The 22,122-nt window shown below is 34.2% G+C and overlaps 1 protein-coding gene across 1 annotated transcript in view; it reads right to left on the bottom strand.

The window, feature by feature from the left end:
- The window catches only part of ZNF236 (zinc finger protein 236), a 90,228-nt gene that overhangs the window by 26,099 nt on the left and 42,007 nt on the right, over positions 1–22,122 (bottom strand). Inside the window, exons 12-22 of the mRNA XM_067292159.1 lie at positions 20,871–21,074; positions 17,363–17,507; positions 13,945–14,205; positions 13,079–13,329; positions 12,299–12,400; positions 7,208–7,359; positions 5,911–6,017; positions 5,660–5,811; positions 5,333–5,545; positions 4,551–4,830; positions 3,973–4,076 (exon numbers count right to left, since the gene is read on the bottom strand). Coding sequence (XP_067148260.1) covers positions 3,973–4,076; positions 4,551–4,830; positions 5,333–5,545; positions 5,660–5,811; positions 5,911–6,017; positions 7,208–7,359; positions 12,299–12,400; positions 13,079–13,329; positions 13,945–14,205; positions 17,363–17,507; positions 20,871–21,074 — 1,971 coding nt within the window. The remainder of the gene's footprint in view (positions 1–3,972; positions 4,077–4,550; positions 4,831–5,332; positions 5,546–5,659; positions 5,812–5,910; positions 6,018–7,207; positions 7,360–12,298; positions 12,401–13,078; positions 13,330–13,944; positions 14,206–17,362; positions 17,508–20,870; positions 21,075–22,122) is intronic.

The raw sequence follows: 22,122 nt of genomic DNA, 5'->3' as shown, positions 1-22,122 counted from the left end.
CTACCTCATTAAGAGCACCATGAAGAAAACTATCTTGCACTCCTTCCCATGAAAAAAAAAACCACCACAAAATGTGAAATATTTTTTCTTCTCTAAAAGCCTAGGAAAGCAAGTAAAGGTCCCCCAAAAGAGCATGGGTTTCTCATTTTACTTCATTAAGACTCATATATATCCTTACCTATGCAGGAGACAGGTTGTATATTAACATGTATACAGCACAAGTAAACTTTAGTCCTTAGAGATGTATCAAAGGTGGTTAGGGTAGTCTTGAGGAAAGAAATGGCTTAATTTAGAAGAGCTTCAAGAGGAATGCTGGAATCTGAGTGACATGTCAGTGCACACCCCTCTCTCTCATCCGCCTGCGTCAATGCTGCTAAAGCAGAGAAAAACCATGTACAGAAGAACAAAGCTGAAGAGGTGACTTCCTCATCACAATTATTTATTTCTTCAAAGGGAGAAAATGCTTTTTAGGATGGAGATTTCAGATCAAAAAAAGAATGTGTGGACATAATGTGTGTTGGAAGCAAAATATACTGTTAGGTATGTTGGTAAAGATCCTAAGTAGCATCCACTGAAAAGTTTCTGGAGATACAGCCAGGAATAAAGGCATAGTTTAATGCATAGCTAAGAAAACAACATAGGAAAGAGGATTTTAAATGTAGCTAGGATCTGGGAAAGATTTTCAGAATAGATGATATACTGTTCAAGAGGAAGCTCTATCTAAACCAAAAGAGAACTAGGCTCTTGGTTGGCATAACTTAAAAAATTAGTATGGGTGTTTACAAACTAAAGCCAACACTGAACAAGGTATAAAATTAAGGATGATCATGAGAGTGAAGCTTTAGAAGTTTGTAGCTTCAAAAAAAAAAAAAAAAAAAAAAAAAAAAAAGACCAGGAAGAAATTAACAAAATTAAGTAGGAAACAATGAGGAGCTAGCTCAGCATCTGAAGTCCTGTTTAAACAGACATTAAAACATTTGATCAGTTCAAGACCTGACGTGCTTTTGTGCAAATACTAGAAATCTGAATAGAAAGAAAGACAAAAAAAAGAAGAAAAGAGATGGATGAACTAGAATGTTAAACTAAGTCAAGACAGGGATGTACTGGACACACCAGAACTTGGAGAACAGATTGTCACAGCTTGGGATGCAAAGTTATACAGGAATGACAAAAAGAATGACAAATGCCAGAGAAGCAGCATTGCTTCCTAATGAAGTCAAATTAAGTGAGCTCACTGCATCTACAAGATTACATCATACCACTGGCTACTCAGATAAAATATTAACAAAGACTGTTACACACTACAGGAATTAGAAAAGCAGTGAAGGCAGAAATATAATAACATGTGACTTTAGTTATCTACATGTATAGTACCTGCTATGTCAGGATGAGATACAAGAAATAAGTGTTTAGCCAAAGAACTCACAAAATTTGACTTAACCTTCAATGGCTTGTAAGACCTAGTTTTAAGTACTATTACAAAAAGGTCTCTCTGTAATAGTGATCACACTACAAAGTTCTTTAGAAATCTGAAAGCCAAAAACAGTGATTAGAGCAACGGTTAATTTCTGAAAGGAAACATATAATGAGAATGCTTGTTAAAATAAATTAACACCATCACCCAAACAGTAAATAATTTCAGACAGCATGGCAATTGTTAACAGACACTATACTAAATGTTCAGAAAAAAACCCACATATTGCATATTAAAAGACTTTGATCTATTAAAAAACAAAACAAAACAAAACAAAACAAAAAACCCCCCAAAGCTTAAGACAGTAAAAGGATGTGACCAGAAATACAGACATATTTCAGAAGTCCAACTGAAAAAAAGAGAATAATTTCTGGAAAGTTAAGTTCACGCTGTAATACAATAAACATCCAGTGCTAATGGTGTAAAACCTACAGATTTATTTTTTTTCTCCTAACACACAAAAAACCCCCAGTCTGCTGGTTTGAAAGGTGATGATACCATAAAAGCACTCAAAAGTAAAGCTACTGTACAAAACCAGAATTAATTCTGTGCATCAGTTTTCATTACGGATGAAGTCAGTAGGTTCCCATAGAGGCAACTTTCTTTTATAGGGGAGGATCAGACGAGCTTTTCAAATTGAACTGTTATTAGGTGAATTTAAGGCAATTGCATTAAAAGACGGGAGAGGGGGGAAAAAATCACAAAGAACAAAACAAATACGACTCAACAGAAAATTGATGAGCTGTAGATGTTGCCCACAGCCTAAAACAGCCCTCTGAAAAGGGATCCAGGCTCAAATGCAGAAACTGTGCACCAGTTAGACTGATGCCCATCTGAGGTAAGCTGGTGCAATTATAACAGAAAACAGTATCAAAAAAACACAAGATCAAGTGAGTTGTGTAGGGGAGAGTCAATGGGGCTTTTGTAGTGAAAAGTTACACTTCCCAAATCTATGAGAGCTCTTTGAAGGAGACCAGATTCTCGTTGACAAGAGTGTACCTGGATTTTCAGAGTTTTAAGGAGTATCTATATGAAAGGGCCTTAGAAAAACTGTCACAAGATGAAAGACCTTTCCTGGATTAAAGAAAAATAGTTATATTACAGAAAACAGTAAGAAGGAATAAATGGGCAGTTTTCACAACGCTGAAAGTCACTAGGGGAGTTCTCTAGGCACCTGAGAGGACCTGAGCTTGTCAGCATTATCATAAAACATAACGTAGAGAATATGAACAACAGGTTGGAAAAATCTGTTGAGGATATTAAAATACTCACTCTAAAAAACTCTGTTTTACACTAAATAGAAATCTATAAAATAATAAAAAGCTTGGACAAAGGAGAAAAAAAAACCAATTCCCTCCTTATTCCTCATGCACAAGAACCAGAGGACGTAAAAATGAAACCATCAGATGGCACACTGAATAACAAATTCAAACAGAGGAACTTATTACTCGGGATGTACTGGAGACCCCAGTTTGGAAGGGTTCAGAAAACAATTAAACTAACGTAAAAATAGTCCATTAAAGGTATTAAGCAAAAAGATACCACCTCTAGTTCACAGAGTCCCACAAGCTGCAAACTGCTAGCAGCTGTAGGAACATGACCAAACCCTTATTTCGCTATTTTCATTTCATCTGCTACTATCCAGGACAAGATACTAGACTAGACAGAGATCTGGCTTAACAAAACAGAGTAGTACTTAGGCAACAACAGTGCTAGAAATACACCGTATACTCGAACTGGAAAGGGAACTTCCATGAGCAAAATAATGATACATTATGGCATTATAAGCTGTCTTTTTCAGCATTTTCAAAAAGAATATTTCATTCACCTTATCAAAACTGCAGCCAGTTTTAGAAATTAATAAATTCAAGATTTTCTTACAGAAGTTGAATAGTAAGAAAAAAATTATAAAATGCTAATTAGAGAGTTTTTTTGAAATTATACAAAATTGGAGTTGAAAAATATTACTAATTAAAACCAGATCTCTCTCATAGTAATACAAAAAAACTACTGCAACAACTTAAAAATCACGGAGGTTGGTTTATATTCAACTTGCATGACTAAAAGATCAAACTGTTCAAAATTTTTGTAGTCTTATTTTTCAAACTATTTAGCAGCACAGACTCAAACTTTTAGAATCTTTTAAATTTAATTTTATAAAATCCTCAAACTCCACCCTTCTTACTCAGGAAGAACATTTAGCCTTGCAATTTTGCAGAATGTTTGAAATTAAAATATTTTAGATAAATACATACTTTTTCAATGTGCTGAGACAACAGCCACTTTATAAGCCTACTGATATAGAATGTTGTTATAATACAGCTTATTCAAAATTCCATAATATGACTCGTTTAATGATGTTGTGAGTGCCAAATTTCACCTAGCATTGCCATTTCAGGTAAGAGTGAAACACACCATTCCTTGCAAAACCTTTAGCCAAAAAAGCCTGTTAAGGAAGTAACTGGGCTCTAAATACAGACGTTCAAAATCTTACTTACCTGTGTGTGTTTTAACATGACAATCTAGAGTAGATTTTACAGTGAAACTCTTCCCACATTCTTCACACTTATACGGCTTCTCTCCAGTATGGATACGAACATGCCTAATAATTCCAGAAAACATGAGTATGTGAATTTCTACTTCTGCACAAAATATCTCAGCTACTAGAATTAACTATTTTGCATCTTACTAATTTTAGAATTAGCAGAATACTTACATTTACACTGCACTAAGCAGAACTAGTAAAGGGAAGGATTTCAGAATTTACTATTTTTCAAACTGATTTTTCATGCTTTTATATGCATATCCTACTTCAAGAAATAATTCATTTATGATAAAACTTTGTAATAATTACTTTAGTAATGTAGGAAACAAGAAACATGAAAAAGCTGTTTTAGTCCTGTGTAGACTATAAATTTTCTTTGATGCATATTTTTTAAACTATTTGTAACATGAAAAGTGTATATAAATACTTGTCAAATTATAGTTTAGACAAAAAAAGGTTATATGAAACTGTTACTGCTAAGTGTCTGGTGAAGAATTTAGGAAATTAACAGAAAACTTTTCTACTCCTTACCTGACTAAATCACTGGGTTTTTTAAAGCTTTTTGGGCAGTAACTACAACAGTTAGCATATTTGGGCTCTGCTTCCAGTTCGGCTTGCTTATCCTTGATCTCACTGATTCTGTCTTTTTCTGCAGCAGACTGGACAAGAACTTTTTCTGAGACAGTGGCACTTTCCCGAGGTCTAATTTTTGCCAGTTCTGCTGTTTCTTCTTCTGTAAAAGTTATGACACCAGGCCGTGATTTTCTGGAAGTTCTTTCAGAGTTTTCATCATCATCTTCAACACATGTAACTATTAAAAAAACCAAAAAAGTCTGTTTAGTTTAATCTGTAAGCTTAAATTACAAAAATATTAGGGTTTATTATTAAACACACAGTCACTGCACGATGTGCTTGGAGTTAAATCTGTTTCAATGGTATAACCATGCACGTTTGCATATCTTTTTAAAAAAATGATGGATTTGTAATTATTGTTTTTACCATAAATTAAACACAGCTATGAGTAATTTGGGGCAAAAAAAAAAAGTATACTCTACTTTAGTGGCACACTAAAATAACTACATGGGAAAAACACACTATTACTGTCACTTTTAATACACTGGAGAAACTCTTGGAGAACCAACTTCTTTCAACAATTGAGATAAAATAGGAGTTGCAGTGGCTCTAGATACTAGACATTATCCATACTGAAAGGATAATTTATCGCATTATTGTTACAGCATTCATGTAATTCACTGAAACATTTTTACTTGTTATGTAGTAAGGACAGTAAGAGTACAAATGAAATAATTTACCTCCCCCTCCTGTTTCTGTAGCTGCTGCTACAGCTGAGGAGACCGCCTGATGTTTTTTCATATGTTTTTTGCAGTGAACAGTTGTTCGAAAGCTTTCATCACAGAATGGGCACTTGTAAGGCTTCATGCTCATGTGAGTTGCCATGTGCCTGGTAAGGCTGCCATTAGTTGTGAAGGACGTATTGCAAATGCTACAGCTGAATGCTTTAACTCCTTAAAGTAACAGGAACAAGTAAGTAGCACACAGTTTGTCTACATTTACTTATACAGGACATTCACAATACCCAAACCTGAGTTAAGCAAAATAGAGCTCATATATTCTATTACCTGTATGAGTCTTCTCATGTGATTTAAGAACTCCTGAGGAAACAAAGCCACGGCCACAAAGCTGGCATTTATAAGGCTTCTCACCGGTATGTGATCGTACATGTTGTTTCAAATGGCTGGATTTCTTAAAACCCTTATTGCAATATTCACATCTATTAAAAGAAAATTGTTGTCATTACTTGCATATAAGTAAAAACCATAAAATATTCAGGCAATTCTGTGACAGAAACTAGAAATTAAGTGTAACAGACCTATATGAACGCCTGCTTTGATCTTCATTATCCTCAAGAAAATGAGGCCGTTGGGTATGCAATTCAAGTTCTTCTTGTGATGACTGATCTTGTATCAAGCGAGTAGTCTAGAAATCAAAGAAGCTTCAAATAAATTTCAGTAACACAACACTGAAATAAAGCCACACACATAAACAAGAAAAATTTACAGCATTTATAGTTAACATAAATAATAAAAATTATACTAAAAAAATCTATTCTTTCATAAATTAATGACAAGAAATTAAGTGTTGTACAATATCTCTCTCTCTTCCAAAGTGAAAAGGAAAGCAACAAAAAGTGCAGCTACTGAATGTGAATAAACAGACAAGGTGGTGCACTTATATCCCTCCATGAATCTAGAAAAACGTGTCTCAGTTCTCTCAGATCTGACATTTGAGAGGTCATATTTAACACTAAAGAAGCCTTTCTAAACTGTATGATCCCCACATTCAGTAGCAAGATACAGAGTGGTGCCAACAGTTTTCAATACTTTTTCAATGATCTTTTTGCGCAACAACGACTACAGAGCAATACTCCAGAAGGACAGCATGTTCTAAGATTTGAAGAGAAGAAAACTCCAAAGCCTGTAGACTGTAGGCTGAAATTAGTCAAATCCTTGCAGGATCCTAAAACCCAGTTCAGTTCTCAGATTAACATTTACCCTTGCTGAAAATATAAAAAGGGTATAATTTATGCAGCTCAGTATGATAAAGGTAGCCTCAAACTACTACAGATGGTCTTCATGCTAGGTACTGTTAAGATAATAAAAAGCAGTATTTAAACTGTATTTTTAGCAATCAAACTCTTTTAAAAGTCTAACCAGATGAGTACCATGAAAGAACATCATGCATTGCAATATGCAAGCTCCATGAACGATCAATATGCATTTGCAATGTTATTTTTATTGCTTGATCATATCTATACCCATAAAACATTTGTCTAGAATTTAAGAATTAGGAAAGAAGACAGTGCAATGAAATTAGATTATTTTATAAGATTAGGTCAACTCCTAAGTTTTCGGTTTATGATTTTACTTTTTACTATTATATCCTTTCTTAAATCTAGAACATCAAAACATACAATTCTTTTTTAGAAACATACAGCCAGGTCAATTTATTTAGTCTTCCCCCCCTTGTTTTTGGTTGTTAAGCAAAAGCAATCTAGAAAAGAAATCTGAAACTGACCTGATTTCTCAGAGTTCACCTAATCACCTATGTTTACAAGAAAATCATCACTGAGCACAGAACAATGGATTCTGCCTTCCAGCAGTACTTACTACATTAATAGTGTCTGTATTTGGAACTTGAAGAAGGGCTGGTGGATGGTAACTTGTTGAAAGAGCCTGAGATTCAAGTGTGCTCGAATCCTGCAGCTGCTGCACAGCTGGAAATTGAGTCTGTTGATTGTAGCTGTCATTCACCGTAAAACCTGCCAAAAATTAAGACAGTCACAACTCCAGAAAATATGCACAACAGGACTTTGAATAACACCACACTTTTTGGAAGACTATCTTCAAATGAGATTAAGTAATATTACAACAGAGTAATACTGATTTTATACTCTTCTCTGCTGAGGGGCAAAATACACAAATGTTTCTGGCATCTACATAATATGCATAATAGGGTTACTTACCATTGGCTGGAATTCTATTGGACAATCTCCTCCACAGAACAACACTGTTTGAAGTTTCTTCAGGATGCCACAATTACCTTAGAGCCATTGAAATTTTGAATTTCTTGTATGTAAGCATGCATGTGTCAAACAGGTTGACCCATCTCCCTTTATCCACGTTGGTACCACGCTCCCTTAACTACACTGGAAGCCGATCACAAGGATGCAAAGCTCAGTGGGGAGGATGGCGGGTGAGTGGAGGAGATGACCCAATAGGAGAACTCCAGTTTCTGATAAAGTAACCCCATCTCCTACTTTGGATCTCCTCCACATATTCCCACTCTTTAGATAATAGTAGAGTAAGGCCTCTCAAAGGCAAACTGCAAAGTAAAAATAAAAATGTGTTTATTCATATTCCCAGTATAAAAACTGAAATTTGTATTTGTTTTTGTTCTTGTAAAATATCAGATCCCAATTATCTCCTTTTCTAAATGAATGAATGAAATGACAATATTGCTGATTGAGAGTCAGGAAAATATACCTCAGATTGCAGCTGTCTCTATGTTATTAGAGATGCTCTTTTACCAACCCACCTAACCCCTAATACTTCTAATACAAAAAAATTCAATGTTATGCAGAAAAAAATGAAACCGTAATTATCAGTAACTAATATAAGAGCAGCCATTTTATTATTTCTATGCAGTTTGCCTTTAATGGACAACAAGGATGAAGATTATGAAAACGGGGTAGAAATAAACCTGTATTAGATGACCATAGCATCAAAGGTCAAAAGGCAATGCTTTAAGAATGTTTTGAATTACAATATATCAAACACTGGGATATGCTTTAAGCAGAAATTTTCCCAAAAGATACTTTTCACAGCAGAAGAATACTGCTATCAATACAGGAAAAAAAAATTTGCTTATATGCTACCTCTCACATCATAGAATTAAAAGTAATAAATGTAAACAAACCCTGAAAGCATTATTAGTCAGGTTATAACTTATTCACAAAATCTAATACTGAAGCCTGAATACTAGCTTCTTCCCTAGAACTAACCAAGACTAGAAGAGAAAAAAAAAAAAAAAGACAAAAAGATTCAGTAAGGTAGAATTTAGATGATTGTGTGATTTAGTTATACACACAAAAAAATTTCAACTAGTGCTAGCTTTTCATGATGGCCAAAAATGTGAACCTTGCATCTCAATTATCACCTTAGTGGAATGACAAAATAAAAAAGTAGCCTGAAGAACAGCCAAACAAAGCCTTACAGTGACAAGATGGCCACTAATTACTATTTTCAAATAAAATTTAAAAGCAGCCTTATAGAAAAAAAGATATGCAAGCTACATTTGGTAAGAACACCAAAATAAACCTAGGCCCCAAGAACCTGAGAAGCAAAAGTGACACCACTTCAAGGCTCTCCATACAAGAACGGAAATAACTGTTAAACATATAAAGAAAAGGTTACCTAAAGAACTCGAACATTTTTATGTGGTACCTTTCTCACTAGCTAAGAAGAAGAAAAAAAGTTATTATACCTGTTTCACTTCACAGTGTTTTAGTAATAGCAGTTATTGAAATCCTGAAAAATTTTCCAGGAACAATCCTGGAACAAAGTGCTCAAGACAAAAAGTTCTGAATTTAGAGATATTTTTGGGCAAAGTGAAGAATGAAATACTACTTCTGAAAGCAGTTCTGGAATAAAAACAAACCAAAGCTGTAACAAGAAAATATATGATGCATTCTTATTCTGCTCAGTACCTGGTATGAAGGTCAAATTCCACTCAAAACTTTAAATAGATCTGACATCTCTGAGTATGCTAAAGGCTGGCTGAAGCCAGCATCATCCTATTTTGACAGAACAGCATTGAAAAAACAGAAATTCAGTCTGAAAAACAGACAGAAATAAAATTCAGATCCTTCAGTTCCTGGTCTTGCTCTTCCTCCCCTGTATATCGTTTCCTAGAAACTTAGTCTTCTTTAGACAGGCAAAGAACAGAAAACATCTTAAGCTCTGTGTAGTAGGAGGGATCTTTTACTAAAAAGTCCTCTAAACTTGGGATGAGCTTTCATATTATTTCAGTATAAGTACTCATATGCAATGCTTGTTTTTCTTGGCCTGAGGAAATCACCCAAGCTATTCTCTTCTACATTGGCATAACTTACTGAAAAGGGTAGAACACTCCAGGATCAGTTCACTAGCAGAGATGCCTTGCATGTAGGAACCATAAACCAATAGTATGGTAGTTCCCAGAAAATACAGTATTTTGGTTTTTAGTCACAACCTAAAGTCTTCATTTTCCAAACTGACATTACAAACATACCTACATGCATCTGAGCATCTCTGTGGAGACCAGAGACTAGCAATTAAATGTTCTGTATGTTTGCTTCCCACAGAACGTCTGGAACCAGCTCCACAGTAATCACTAGAATCAATGTGTAAACAGTTACTGAAAGAATCAGAATTTAAGTCCTGAGATTACAAATCAAGTTTGTAAGAAAGCAAAAGAGCAGTCTGTTGGCAAGGATATATTCATATGGGTTACAGAATTGTATCGTATTTGAAATTCTTGTAGGTTTTCAAGACTACTCCCACATCATTATCTCAATTATCAACATCCAACCACGCTTACAGGGAGATTTTTAAAGGAAGAAATGGTGACATAATTTATATGAAAATACGTCTGATGTCAGATGATGCTCAATAAACCAAAGCCCTTTTTTGATAAAAGATCCATTTGGTTGTTCTGACCTCATTAAAAGGTCAAATGAAGAGGCATGAATATGTAAAACTATCAAGAACACTGAAATGCCTTTTCTCTCAATGTCTTCAAAACTACCTAAAATGAATGATAGATTATGATACAGTAGCACCCTCATGCGATCCATACTTCTTTACAAACTTGAAGCATACCAAAAGGAAAATTTATCCAAACAAAACAGAAATTCTCTTAAAAATATTACTGCCATACCTGACCAAATAAACATGTAAAGTTTTCACAGGTCTGTGCAGACCTAGAAATCAGCATCTTTTGTCTGGATATGATTTTTTTTCCTTAAAAAAACAACAACAAAAAACCCAACCCTCCAGTGTTGTTTTATTAATGAAGTTAAACACTGAGCCAAAATATTTTTGTAAAAATACAGCCTACAAGTATCAAGAAAAAAAAGATACAATATCTGGGTCTTGAATGTCCTGCCTAGCTGCCAAGAAAAAGAAATTAGGAGCATGAAGCACAGATGCAGACATAGGGAGAGGGTCGACCAATTTAACGCATGCATCCGCGCATATGCTTACCTACCTGAAATTCAAAAATTTTGAAGGGCTCCAGGATCTTCAAGGAAACTTCAAAGAGTTGGGAATCTGTGGATGAGATTCCAAGTAGAATAGGAGAAGTCTTATACAAAAAAAGTCTCATATGAAAAAAAAGTTCTGGTTCTCTGTACCAATTTTATAATGTATCGATGAGCAGCCTAAATTTCTCTGATGATGAAAAATTGTTTCTGTAAGATCTACAGGAGTCTTTATTTTCCCTGAAGAAAGCACTTAGTATTCATTATTTTGTTAATGAAAAAATGCACATGCAAAGAAACTGAAGTCTAAATAAGATAACAAAACAAAGGTTACAATTTGAAAACAGCCATAAAAAACAAAACCACCACCACCATACTGAGAGTAAAAGTTTGCACTTTTTTCTGTAGTGTCTTCTCATCCATTTGGAAAACTGTAAAAGGCAACCAACAAAAGTTAGTGTTTTAAATGGGGACCACAGTGTTTTAAATAGGGACCTGGTTCAGTTTTGTTTAATGAAAGTTGAGACATTGATTTCTTTTCTCAGTTACGCACAAAGCAGCACAATCTAGAAGATTAAAATCAGCAACAAATTACACTATTTCTTCACAGTATCATACAAATTAGCACAGTCAATTACATTTTTACAAAAGGCGATAACTAAGCAAATTAAAAACAGAGAGAAGTTTAGTCAACAACTGGACAGAATAACAATTACTGAGTATTAGCTATAAAGATACAAAACTTCTTTGCTAGAATCTGAAACAAGGAGGAAACAACTAACCGGTCAGTATGCTTCCTTAAAAAACAACCCCCCAAAAAACCAAAAATCCCAAACAGTGAAACAGCACACACTAGCTTCCTATCAAGTAAACAACTTAAAGAATCCTACAGGGCACAGCAAGGGAAGGCAGTCATTTCTTCACTTTCTCTTCAAGCTAGATAAGCATCCCTTCCACATATTTCTGAGTATTTTATAGGCCAAATAAAAAAAAGTTTCCAATTGTTTCTAATACCTTGTTAGTTATGTAGCTTTGTAAAATATAGAAAAAACTGCTGTGGTTAGGTGAAAGTATGAATCGCGACAGCTACTCAGTCAAATCTATGACTCTCTCTCTGATTATCTCAGGATATTATGCAGATATATTTAAGGGAGAAGTTGTGTGGACTGCCTACTATTATAGCAACTTCAAAAAGAATTGAGAGAAGAATATAAAATGCATGACTATAAACCCCAAATTGTAATGACTAAACATCAGCAAAACCTAATAATTAAGCAGGCAAAATACTCTTCTACCAGATATAATTTCATAATAGTAATTTAAGATAAAGTCTTCACAAGTTCTCTTTGCATTGTAGTTGTATTGCTTTCTGCAAGTCCAGTTTTGAAATGCTTTATGATAGCAATGCTGTAGAACGAAATTTATAAAGATCACTTTAAAAGCTTTATTAACTACTAACCTTGTGATAAACCTTGTTGATCAAATGACTGCTGTGTTATAGCTTGTTGTTCAAATTGAGTGATGTTTTCCTGTAAAGCATGCTGGGATGTCACAAACCTATCTGAAAGACATTGGGGGGGTGGGGGGAGCAAAAAAAGAAGATGTAATTAACTGGATAATTCACAGTTATTCCCAAAGAGTCACATTCTATAGTCATCTGAATTTTCATTACATTAAAAATAAATAAAAAATGATTAGTTGAACAGGTAATCCTACATATTTTAAATCCTTGCTTACTGTAGGCTTTGTTTATATTCCTCTGCAATGGTTACTAATTAATTATAACAAGAAAAAGTCCAAATAAACAAAAGGGAAACACTTCATTTCACTATTATTAACAGAATAAATTAATAAAATATTTTTGTATTCTCCCACTTTGAAACACAGACATAACTTCCTAAATAACACTGCTTTACAGTCTACTTATTAATAATGGAGGTGATGAGGAAAAGTTTTGTGCACATCGCATTATTTTCCATATATTTAGAATATCTTTAGGAGTTCTGTTAAATAAAAGGATTTTTTTTAACATTATACCATTTATTTTTATTGTTTTAACACTTCTTTCATTCATTAGTGTGTAAGTAAGTCATAGGTATATTCAGCAGTGAACTATTCCATGTGTTTTTCCAGTTACTTACATGCATTGTCTTGAAACCATCATTGAAATTTGTAAAGAAAAAGTTGAGAAATTGTGAACTTATCTCTTTATAAACATTGCCATGTTCTGAATACTTACCTTCATCTTGCTCTAACGGCTGATCAGCCAATTGTTGTTCTAGTCCCGTTTCTTCTGTGCCTACTACTGGCTGCTGGTCTAACTCTAAAATAGCCTGCTGATCTGTTGTAACAGCTTCTGACTGCTGCAGCTCATCACTTTCAATCTCTACTTGCATCTGTGTAGAAACATGAATGCTCTGCTGATCTACTGTGGAATCATCTATTGAAGCAGCTTGCTGATGCTGCTGAAGTTGCTGTGCAAGTTCATACCTGCAAAGCAAGGTAAGAAAGAAGATCATTCCAAGGCTTCAATTAGGCACTCTTGTAACTATTTATACAAGAGAATTTTTATTTTTATTAAACAGTGTTACTTAGCATACCTTCAGATCTAGCTAAGTATTTCCTAACCATAAATAAATATCCTTGTTCAGTTATTAATATTTACTACAGAGAATCTCCATTCCAAGCCCATAAACTTAAATGACAAGGTACTTACTTAGTCTTTCTTCACTTTAGTTTATCTCTAATACATTAGTAGAAAATAATTGCTTTTGAGAACATTGATTAGATGGAGTCAAGTTCAACAAATTACTGTATCATTGGAAGTAAAGTAATTGTTCTCTCAGAAAGAAAACTCATTCAACTTTGTTTTTTGTCATCATGGCCTGACATGGCCAATATAGTTTAAACTCTCTTGCAAGCCAGACTCTTAAGCTCTATATACCAATAAACATACACAAAATTAATTGAACTGGAGATTCAGAGTAATAAAAAGAACAAAGCACAGTTCTTAAAAATACTTTGAAAGAGACCTTTTTTTTTTTTTTTAAACAGGAAGGACTACTGAAAAATGCCAAAGGATTAAAATAAAAATTGTATACCTACCTATGGGTCTTCATGTGTTTTTTACAGTTTAGTGATGTTTTGAATGTTTTTTGACAATACGGACACATATATGGTCGAAGATCATTATGGATACCCATATGTCGCCTAAGGCTACCACCAGTAGTGAAGGCCCCGTTGCATATAAGACACTTGAAAGCTTTCAATCCAGTGTGTGTTCTAATATGTGCTTTCAGCACTCCAGCCGACACAAAACCTCTTCCACACTGAGAGCATTTAAATGGCTTTTCACCAGTATGTGACCTTTTAAAGAGAAAACAGAATTTAAAGCAGATTAACAATTTTATTCCAAAAATTATTTAAAAACTGAGTTTTAAAATGAGCAAAATAAACCAAACAAAGGTAACTTCTTTATGGATGGAACATGCCTCAATTAGCAAAAGCTGGAAATTGAAAGCTTTAATAAATTATACATGCACATGTCTTGCATGTCATCATTGGCAGGGCTAGAAGCAATGACTACTAATGCTGTCTGACAGTTTTCATTATGTTCTGCAGTCTGACCTCATTTGCTGGTCAGACTTTGACAGAATTACCCCATTTGGGTTGAATTTTTCTATGTCAGATGTCTTCTTCAGACTGAGGTATTATCATCTATATATTTTGTTAATTTCAGCTAAAACAATTCATCCACGTCCACAAAAGTTCAGAAAAAAATATATTGCTCTGCTCGTATTAAATACTAGTCTGGCAATCTCCTAAGAAAAATCTCTGACATCTTTATAGTTTGGAGAAATGACTTGATTTCAGCAACAGGGAAGGCTTTTGTGTCTGTGATATATCTTCTGTGACTTTTTAGTGAGTAAGTTTTAAGTCTAAATAAATTCAACTTGTACCTAATTTTCTAGAACCTAATGTTTAACAACAAAGCTCTTGGAGAGGACTCTGCCCATCCTGAATACCCCTGAATAAGAGCCAGTATAACCAGTACTTTAGACTGCTACATGAAAAGAGTATTCAGGTAGAGAAACTCTCTTATCTGTACTCTAACTCCACTTTTCCCAAATCTTTCCTTCAGGAGGTGTTAGAAGAATTTCCCCTTAGAACTACACTGGAATATAAAACAAACTGTAGGACAGTTAGGAAAAAGGGAGCAGAGTGCAATGAGAATTTTATGAGCTACAACTGTATAATCCCAGAAGTGAGAAACAGAAGGCAGTTAGGGTAAATGTTAGAAAATGGAAGATAAGGGCAGTAGGATATAGTAAAATAAGCATTTGGAATTGGGAAAAGTTAGGGATGGGTTAAGACTACAACAGCCTTAGAAGTCTATGACCACCACATCAGCTACTATAACAAAGAGTCTGCGACAGATACCAAATTACTACTCCATTACCAATAAATATCTATGGAATTAATGGTAGAGTAACCCATCCCTTCCTTGGTGTGCCTGTGGGAGAAGAATCTGACATACTGTTCAGTCACTGCTCTGTCAACAGTATAAATTCTCCTGTTTTGCAGAGGAACACAAGCTTTCTAAACAATGATCAGCACCATTTCACGAAGGCAGACTGACAATACAAGTTTAAGGTCTTGTAATTTAGGTATAGCAATGCCTGTACTTACAAAGAAAGAAGAATATGGAAAAAGGGAAAGTTGCTCTAATTCCTCTATGGCCATAACAAAGCTAAGCTAAGCTTCACCCACTAAGTACTCTGTTACAAATATCAGTGAGAAGAAAGCATGAGTGGCTCCCCCCTCACATCTTCATACTTCAGTTTGGGAGAAAAAAAATGAAGATGCACAAAATAATTAATGAGGCACTTAAAGTCAACTCATTTTGAGCTGAAGTACATGTATAACCAACAGTAGAATGAATTTAAGCACAGGCATTTGAAGAACAGGTAATTTTCAAACACAAAATGTATTCTTACAAAAAAAATACATGAGTATTCAGTACATGAAAAGTAAATTAACTAATAAGCAATCTATGTTGTACGTAATTAGAATACTTACAATTTCTATTCAAAGAATCCTGACAAAACCACAAATAAAAAGCAAAATGAACTAGTAAATAAGTCGACTACACTTCTCTAACACAAATGAAAGATGCAAAAACTATGAATCTATGTAAAACTCTAAATTACATAACTGTTTTAGTAAAATGTGCATAAAAATTAGGCTAAATATAAGCTAAATAAGACCCTCTTTAGGCTAAAAAAAAAAAAAGCCCTCTATCTGCAACTAACATTTTAACAGTAACTAAACAGTGAAAATTATGCTAAGAAAATAAAGAGAAAAGTGTAAAACAAGATTAAAATCAATTTTAGTCAATTTCAATCAATTTTAGTTAAGTCAAGGACAACGATGAAGGTGGTAATGATGCAAATCAGCAACATTTACTAATTTAAAATTATTTTGATTTAAGAGAGTCCAGCTTGATTGTATCTGCAAAGGATAGTGAAAAATCTAGATAGGGTATTACAAAAAGCAAAACATATTGCAAGGCTTTCCCGCTTCTGATTAGTCAGCATATAGAAACCAAGAACTACTTCAAGCCCATTTGAGAATCTCCACCAATACAGAACTCAATTTGTAAGGGAAACATGAGATATTCACTATAATTTGAATTAGAGATGGAAGAAAGTGGTACAGAGCTTACATTGCAGAAACAAGCAGGTAGCAGTATAAAATCTTTCCTTGAATCCTGGTAATCATGAAGTTTTCCCATATTTTCTCTTCCAGTCATGCATAGTATACAAAGCAGGGAGCAATGTTTGATAACTAGTGAATTTCAAAGCTCACAGCCTCAAAAACTTTTGACAAGGCTCTGAGCAAGCTGATCTAACTTTGAAGCTAGCCTTGCTTTTGAGGAGGAGGTTAGACTAGTTACTTCTACTGGTTCCCTCCAAACTAAGTTCTTCTGTGACTCTGATCTTGTGACTTTAAAATACACCCACTACATGGCACTTGAACTGAGCTTCAGGCAACAAAATGATGCACAAAATTGTTTGCTCTGATTATGGCTTAAGCTTAATTGTTTCAGGTTTAGTATGTAGAAAACAGCACACAAAATGACAAGTTTAATCTCCTTTTCAAATAACAGCAGTTACACACAAAGCAGATTGTCTGGAGTACGCAATTACACAATTACTACAAGAATTTGCAAGGCACTACATGCACTTTTCCATATGTAGTTCAGGGGAAAAAATGCCGTGAGTGTTAATAGGCTACACTGCACATTAAACATCACCATTTGTACCTCTAGGACTGTGCATGTGTACAAGTTAGTCCAAAATTTCTTTGAACTTTACCAGAAAAATTAGTATCACTGCTTCCGTAGTTAAAGGCAGTAAAATAAGAAACACAAAGTCTCTTCAATGAATGCTATACAAGTTTCATGCTTTTCCATAAGATTCGTTATTGCATGCATTTCCTTCCTCCTGTGTATTTACTTTACCTGATGTGTTGTTTAAGATGACAAGATTTTTTATACGCTCGATGGCAGTAAAAACATTTGTATGGTCTGTCTGCATCATTCACAAAATTATTATTAAAATAATTTTGGAAGAATTGGCTATTCCTTGGGATTGGCTGGATAAGACCTGCACATATAAACACACAAAAAAGGAAAACTGGTAAAGTTACTCAAAAGTTGCAGTAGTCTGAAGAGCTATTATTTGAAAAAAAATTGTATTTTAAGTGACTAAACTCTTAAGTATGCAATAGTGTAAAGAAACTGAGCATCTTTTCAGCACCTATTTAAAATTAGGCATGCATCTATTTAGCAAAATACATGCTATATTGCACATGCTATCCACTTCAGTGTTTGGTTTTTTTTATTCATTACAGTCCACCTCATTACATTAGGCTGCACAGATGTTTGAAATAGACATTAAATTTAAACAGAGTTGACAGTTGCTAATTCACTGCTCATTAGGTAACGTTTCACTCCTGCCTCAATTTTAACCAAATGACATTTAATTAATGTATGCCAGTTACATATGATAACTTGATGAATATTTAATTTGCATTTTGCCTGAGAAATACAGATCACCATGAGATATATATACCTGCCTTTTACCAAAAAAAGAAGTCCATTAAAAAATTGTTATGCTTGAAAAACATCTACCTTTACTAATCCCATCAGTCTTGCTATATGTCTGGGTACCTCCAAAAATTTATTGGGGGGGGGGGAAGACTTGAACAGATGCCGTTTATACACTGGAACCTGAAATCAGTCAATTCTAACTCTGGAAAATCAGATGAGAGTTCCTGCTACTAAATGTGCAACTGCTAATCTAAGTGTCTCTGGAGCTGCCAACAGAAACACCTCATCTCAAAAGCTGTGACATGAATGGGGAGGGCAGCAGATTTCTCAAGTGAACAGATTCATCATCATTCACACATCTTTAAACCCAAAAGTACTGATCATAATACTAACATACAATAAATGAGTGAATGACACAAAGTTTCTGCTAAGAATCAAAAGATCTCCTTATACTACTAAATAGCCTTTTATGTCATCTTTTCATTCTTCAAACTCTTCATCTAACAGTCTAAGTTCCACGTTCTGTTCAGAAAGGTAAGTACAAAGAGTTACTGTTGACTTCCAAATGTAACTGAAAAGAACAGAAGACAAGGAGAGGCAAGTTCTCTCCATTTTGACTAGAGATGGCAACAAAAATATAGAACAGATTTCTCCGTCTCAGACTTGAAAAAGATGTGGGTGTGTATATATACACTTATATACACACACAAAAAGTTCCTTCACTTCCCCCAACTGACTCAGTTGGTCTAGTAAAAACATTTTCTCTTCCAAAAAACCCCCTTGCTTTCTAAATTTCTTCCAGCATTCCTTTGTGATGATAATTAGAAGAAGTCTATAGGAGACGACATCGGTCTTCCAAATCAGAATAGGACTCCATATGACAAATCTACTCTCAGTTATTTCTGAATCTTATAATTCAGTAAACTCTTAGAATGAATGACAGCAGACTAATTCATATGGATATCCCAGCTTACAGTGGTTCTGGTTTGCAGAAACACTGCAAAACAGTGGTTCTATCCTCAGTCTATCCTACTATATTTGTCCTCAATCAATGAAAACTTTTGCGCACTTGGACAGCTTGAACATATGCACAAATATCTGGAAAACAATTAATTTGCAGTAGCGCATACAAAAACTACAGCAACGTACATGATAATGAAAAAAAGAAATTCAAATCAAAACTGGCACCAACACCATTCTAATCATCACAATGAGCTAATATTTAGAAAAGTAATGGCAACCCCTAAAACAAAACACATCCAAATGAGATACTCAACCTGTTCAACTCAATTATTGAAGCATTTTTTTTTAATTGTTAGGACAGTTAAAGGTGGCTCTACCCTAGATGTAGCAAGTCAGTGAAATAATTTTGAGTGGGATCTTTCTACAAAAAGGTATTTTTTCTGATGTCAATTCAGTCTTTGGAACTATAGTAAATGCCAGAAAAATTACAACCATTTTTGTATTTCCTAGTCAATAAATACCATCAACTAATAGAATGAGAAATTAACATTTAAACAGGCAGCTCTTTGAGAATAGCCTTAAAGCCCTTTAAAAAAAAAATCTTTGTTTTAAATCTTTTAAACAAAATCTAAACCTACATCTTTGTTTTTTCTTTTTCTCATTAAAAGGTACCACTTAAAGACTAATATGAGTAAAGAGCAACAATACTAGTTTCTTGAATTCTCTCAAAGAAAGATTTATTCTAGGAAAAGTGGAAATATCACCAGTGGGTTGACAAACATGCCACCTTCTAGGGAGATGGTGGAAGTTCTTATTTCCACATTGCACATTCCAAACCCAGCAGAGTTCAGGTGTTATCAAGTATCTGTAAGAAATATAACTTTTACAATATTTCTTTTTTTTATTAATATTGCTTCATTTTTTCCACATACACCCAAAAAAAAGATTTTCACTACAGAGATCTTGGTTTTATTGAAAAATTTTTTCTTTAATATCAAGAAAAGGACTGTAACTGTTCTTGAGGTTCACTCTGGACAAAATTATTTTGTGATCTGAATATCTGAAGCCATCAGCCAAGTTTTGTTGTTGCTTTTTGAAAACACTGTGTCAGATATAAGAGACTTGAAACAACTATTACTCTTGCATACAGTAATTCTTGGAACTAATGAAAACAAAAGGATTTTTTAAGACTAACAAAGAATTTAGGATAAGGATAGTACTCTATTGCATAAAGATGACAATACAGCAGACAAGGCAGGGGTTAGCAGACTGGTGAGTCAAACAGCAATGAGGAGTAAACATCTTGTCCAATAATCTGACTTCAGCTGGATGATAACATTGTCTTCATTAAGCTGTAAGACAACTTACCTTCTTCCAAAAGAGTGGGTTTACAAAACGATGCAACAGTTTTTCTACAACAGAATTATAAGGACTCTATATGAATTCTCTGTCGCATGTTCCAGAATTACTGTCCTTTATTGAAATGTTACCACTAAAGATCATTTTAATTCAGTTGTGATCACAGCTACACCAAATTCACCAAAACCATACAACACACTTTGTGACTCATTCATATATGCAATTAGAATAAATTTGATCAGCTCAGGAAAAATCTAGACGTTATCACCTTTTCTATACCAACAATCCAACACTAGTTTACATTCTTCTGCTAATGGAATGTAAAAATGCATACATATTTTACAAATCCTACAAGATCTCTCTGTAAATAAAAAGATTGATTCTTATTAATTCAGAAAGGACAGAGGGGATTTAGTGCAAGCAAACTATGAAATATGGATCTTTCTGAAGCCTCTTTATTTCTACTGACTTATTTCAAAGTGCATCTTCCTGAGTGAACTCTGATTGCCTCTGATTTATTGAACTGTGACCTCTATTTTCCATTGAAACCCAAATTTCAAGTTTACAAATGAGTACATATTTACTCACTCTTTACCTAAATCAGTGATGAGTATCGGTTCTTGCAAAGGAATGTCTGCTACTGGAACACTGGTCTTTCCCACTCGAACTTTTGCAGGTTTACGCTGATGCCTCAACTTTCTTAGTTCAGTATGCTTAAAATGTGACGCAATATGGGTTTTCCTGTGGCCTGATGTTCTAAACTTTTTATCACAGTGAGGACAAGCGAAAGGCCTAACACCTGAAAAAAATTAAAAAATATTAGTTCATAATTTTATTCCCATCTCCCTAGAAATGTAGATTTGAAATACCGGTATCCAGTTGGAGGTTTTCTTTTCTCTATTTTCTTCTGCTTTTTTTCTGTCAGGGTGTTATTGCTAAATATATGCTTTATAAAAATATACTTTCAGAAGAGCAGAACAATAAAATCCACTCAGAAGTAAATATGAAATGGCTGAACTTTTAACTGTGGTTGTAACACATCACTTTAAGCAAGCTTGGTATCAGGAGAACGGATGATGCGAATATGATAGCAATTTTTAAAGGGTTCTGGGATCTATCAAAAGAACTGAAGATAACCAGTCAATTCTCCATGCAAAGAAAACTGTTAAGAACTGTAAGAAAAATGAATCAGCAAACAGACAAATGAGATAATAACAGGATGAAATAGATGAACAGTGATGTGACAAAGTTTAGAGAAATTCTAGATAAGTCCATGAAAAAAAAAATCAATTCAGTGCTTGATAGCAGTCAAAAAAGCAAGTCAACAGGAATTAAGAAAGAAAAACTTTAGTACTCCAAAACCTGGTATCATTTTGAACAGGACATTCAGTTCTGGAAACACTCTCTTTTCAAAAAGGATATTAGAGAACTTGGTAAGCTACAGAGACAGGCAAAGCTGATCAAACATATGGCTTTTGTTCAAAGGGAAATCCTGGACTCCTAAGGCCAGGACAAAAAGTTCTATAAAATCATTAGTGGAGAAAAAGCACAGGGAATAAGGATGAACTGTTCCTCACAATACAATAACTAAGGAATATCAAATGAAACTGTTAGGCAGAATATTTAAAGCAAAAGAAAGTACTTCTTCACATGTAGTTAAACACTAGAATTCATTATTTTAGGTTGTTCTAGTAGTGAGTTCACATGGGTTCAAAATTAATTAGATGAATTCTTGAAACAAAAATCTACAAAGTCCTGCTAAACACAGAGATACCGTCTGCTTCAAAAAGTCCTTGAACCAAAAATTAGTGGAAGCCAGGCCTGTATAATGGTAAGAAGCATAACTG

This window comes from Apteryx mantelli, chromosome 2 (genome assembly GCF_036417845.1).
Source record: "Apteryx mantelli isolate bAptMan1 chromosome 2, bAptMan1.hap1, whole genome shotgun sequence".
Lineage (NCBI taxonomy): Eukaryota > Metazoa > Chordata > Aves > Apterygiformes > Apterygidae > Apteryx > Apteryx mantelli.
Note: the sequence above shows the minus strand (reverse complement) of the source record. Positions and strands in the feature narration are given on the sequence as shown.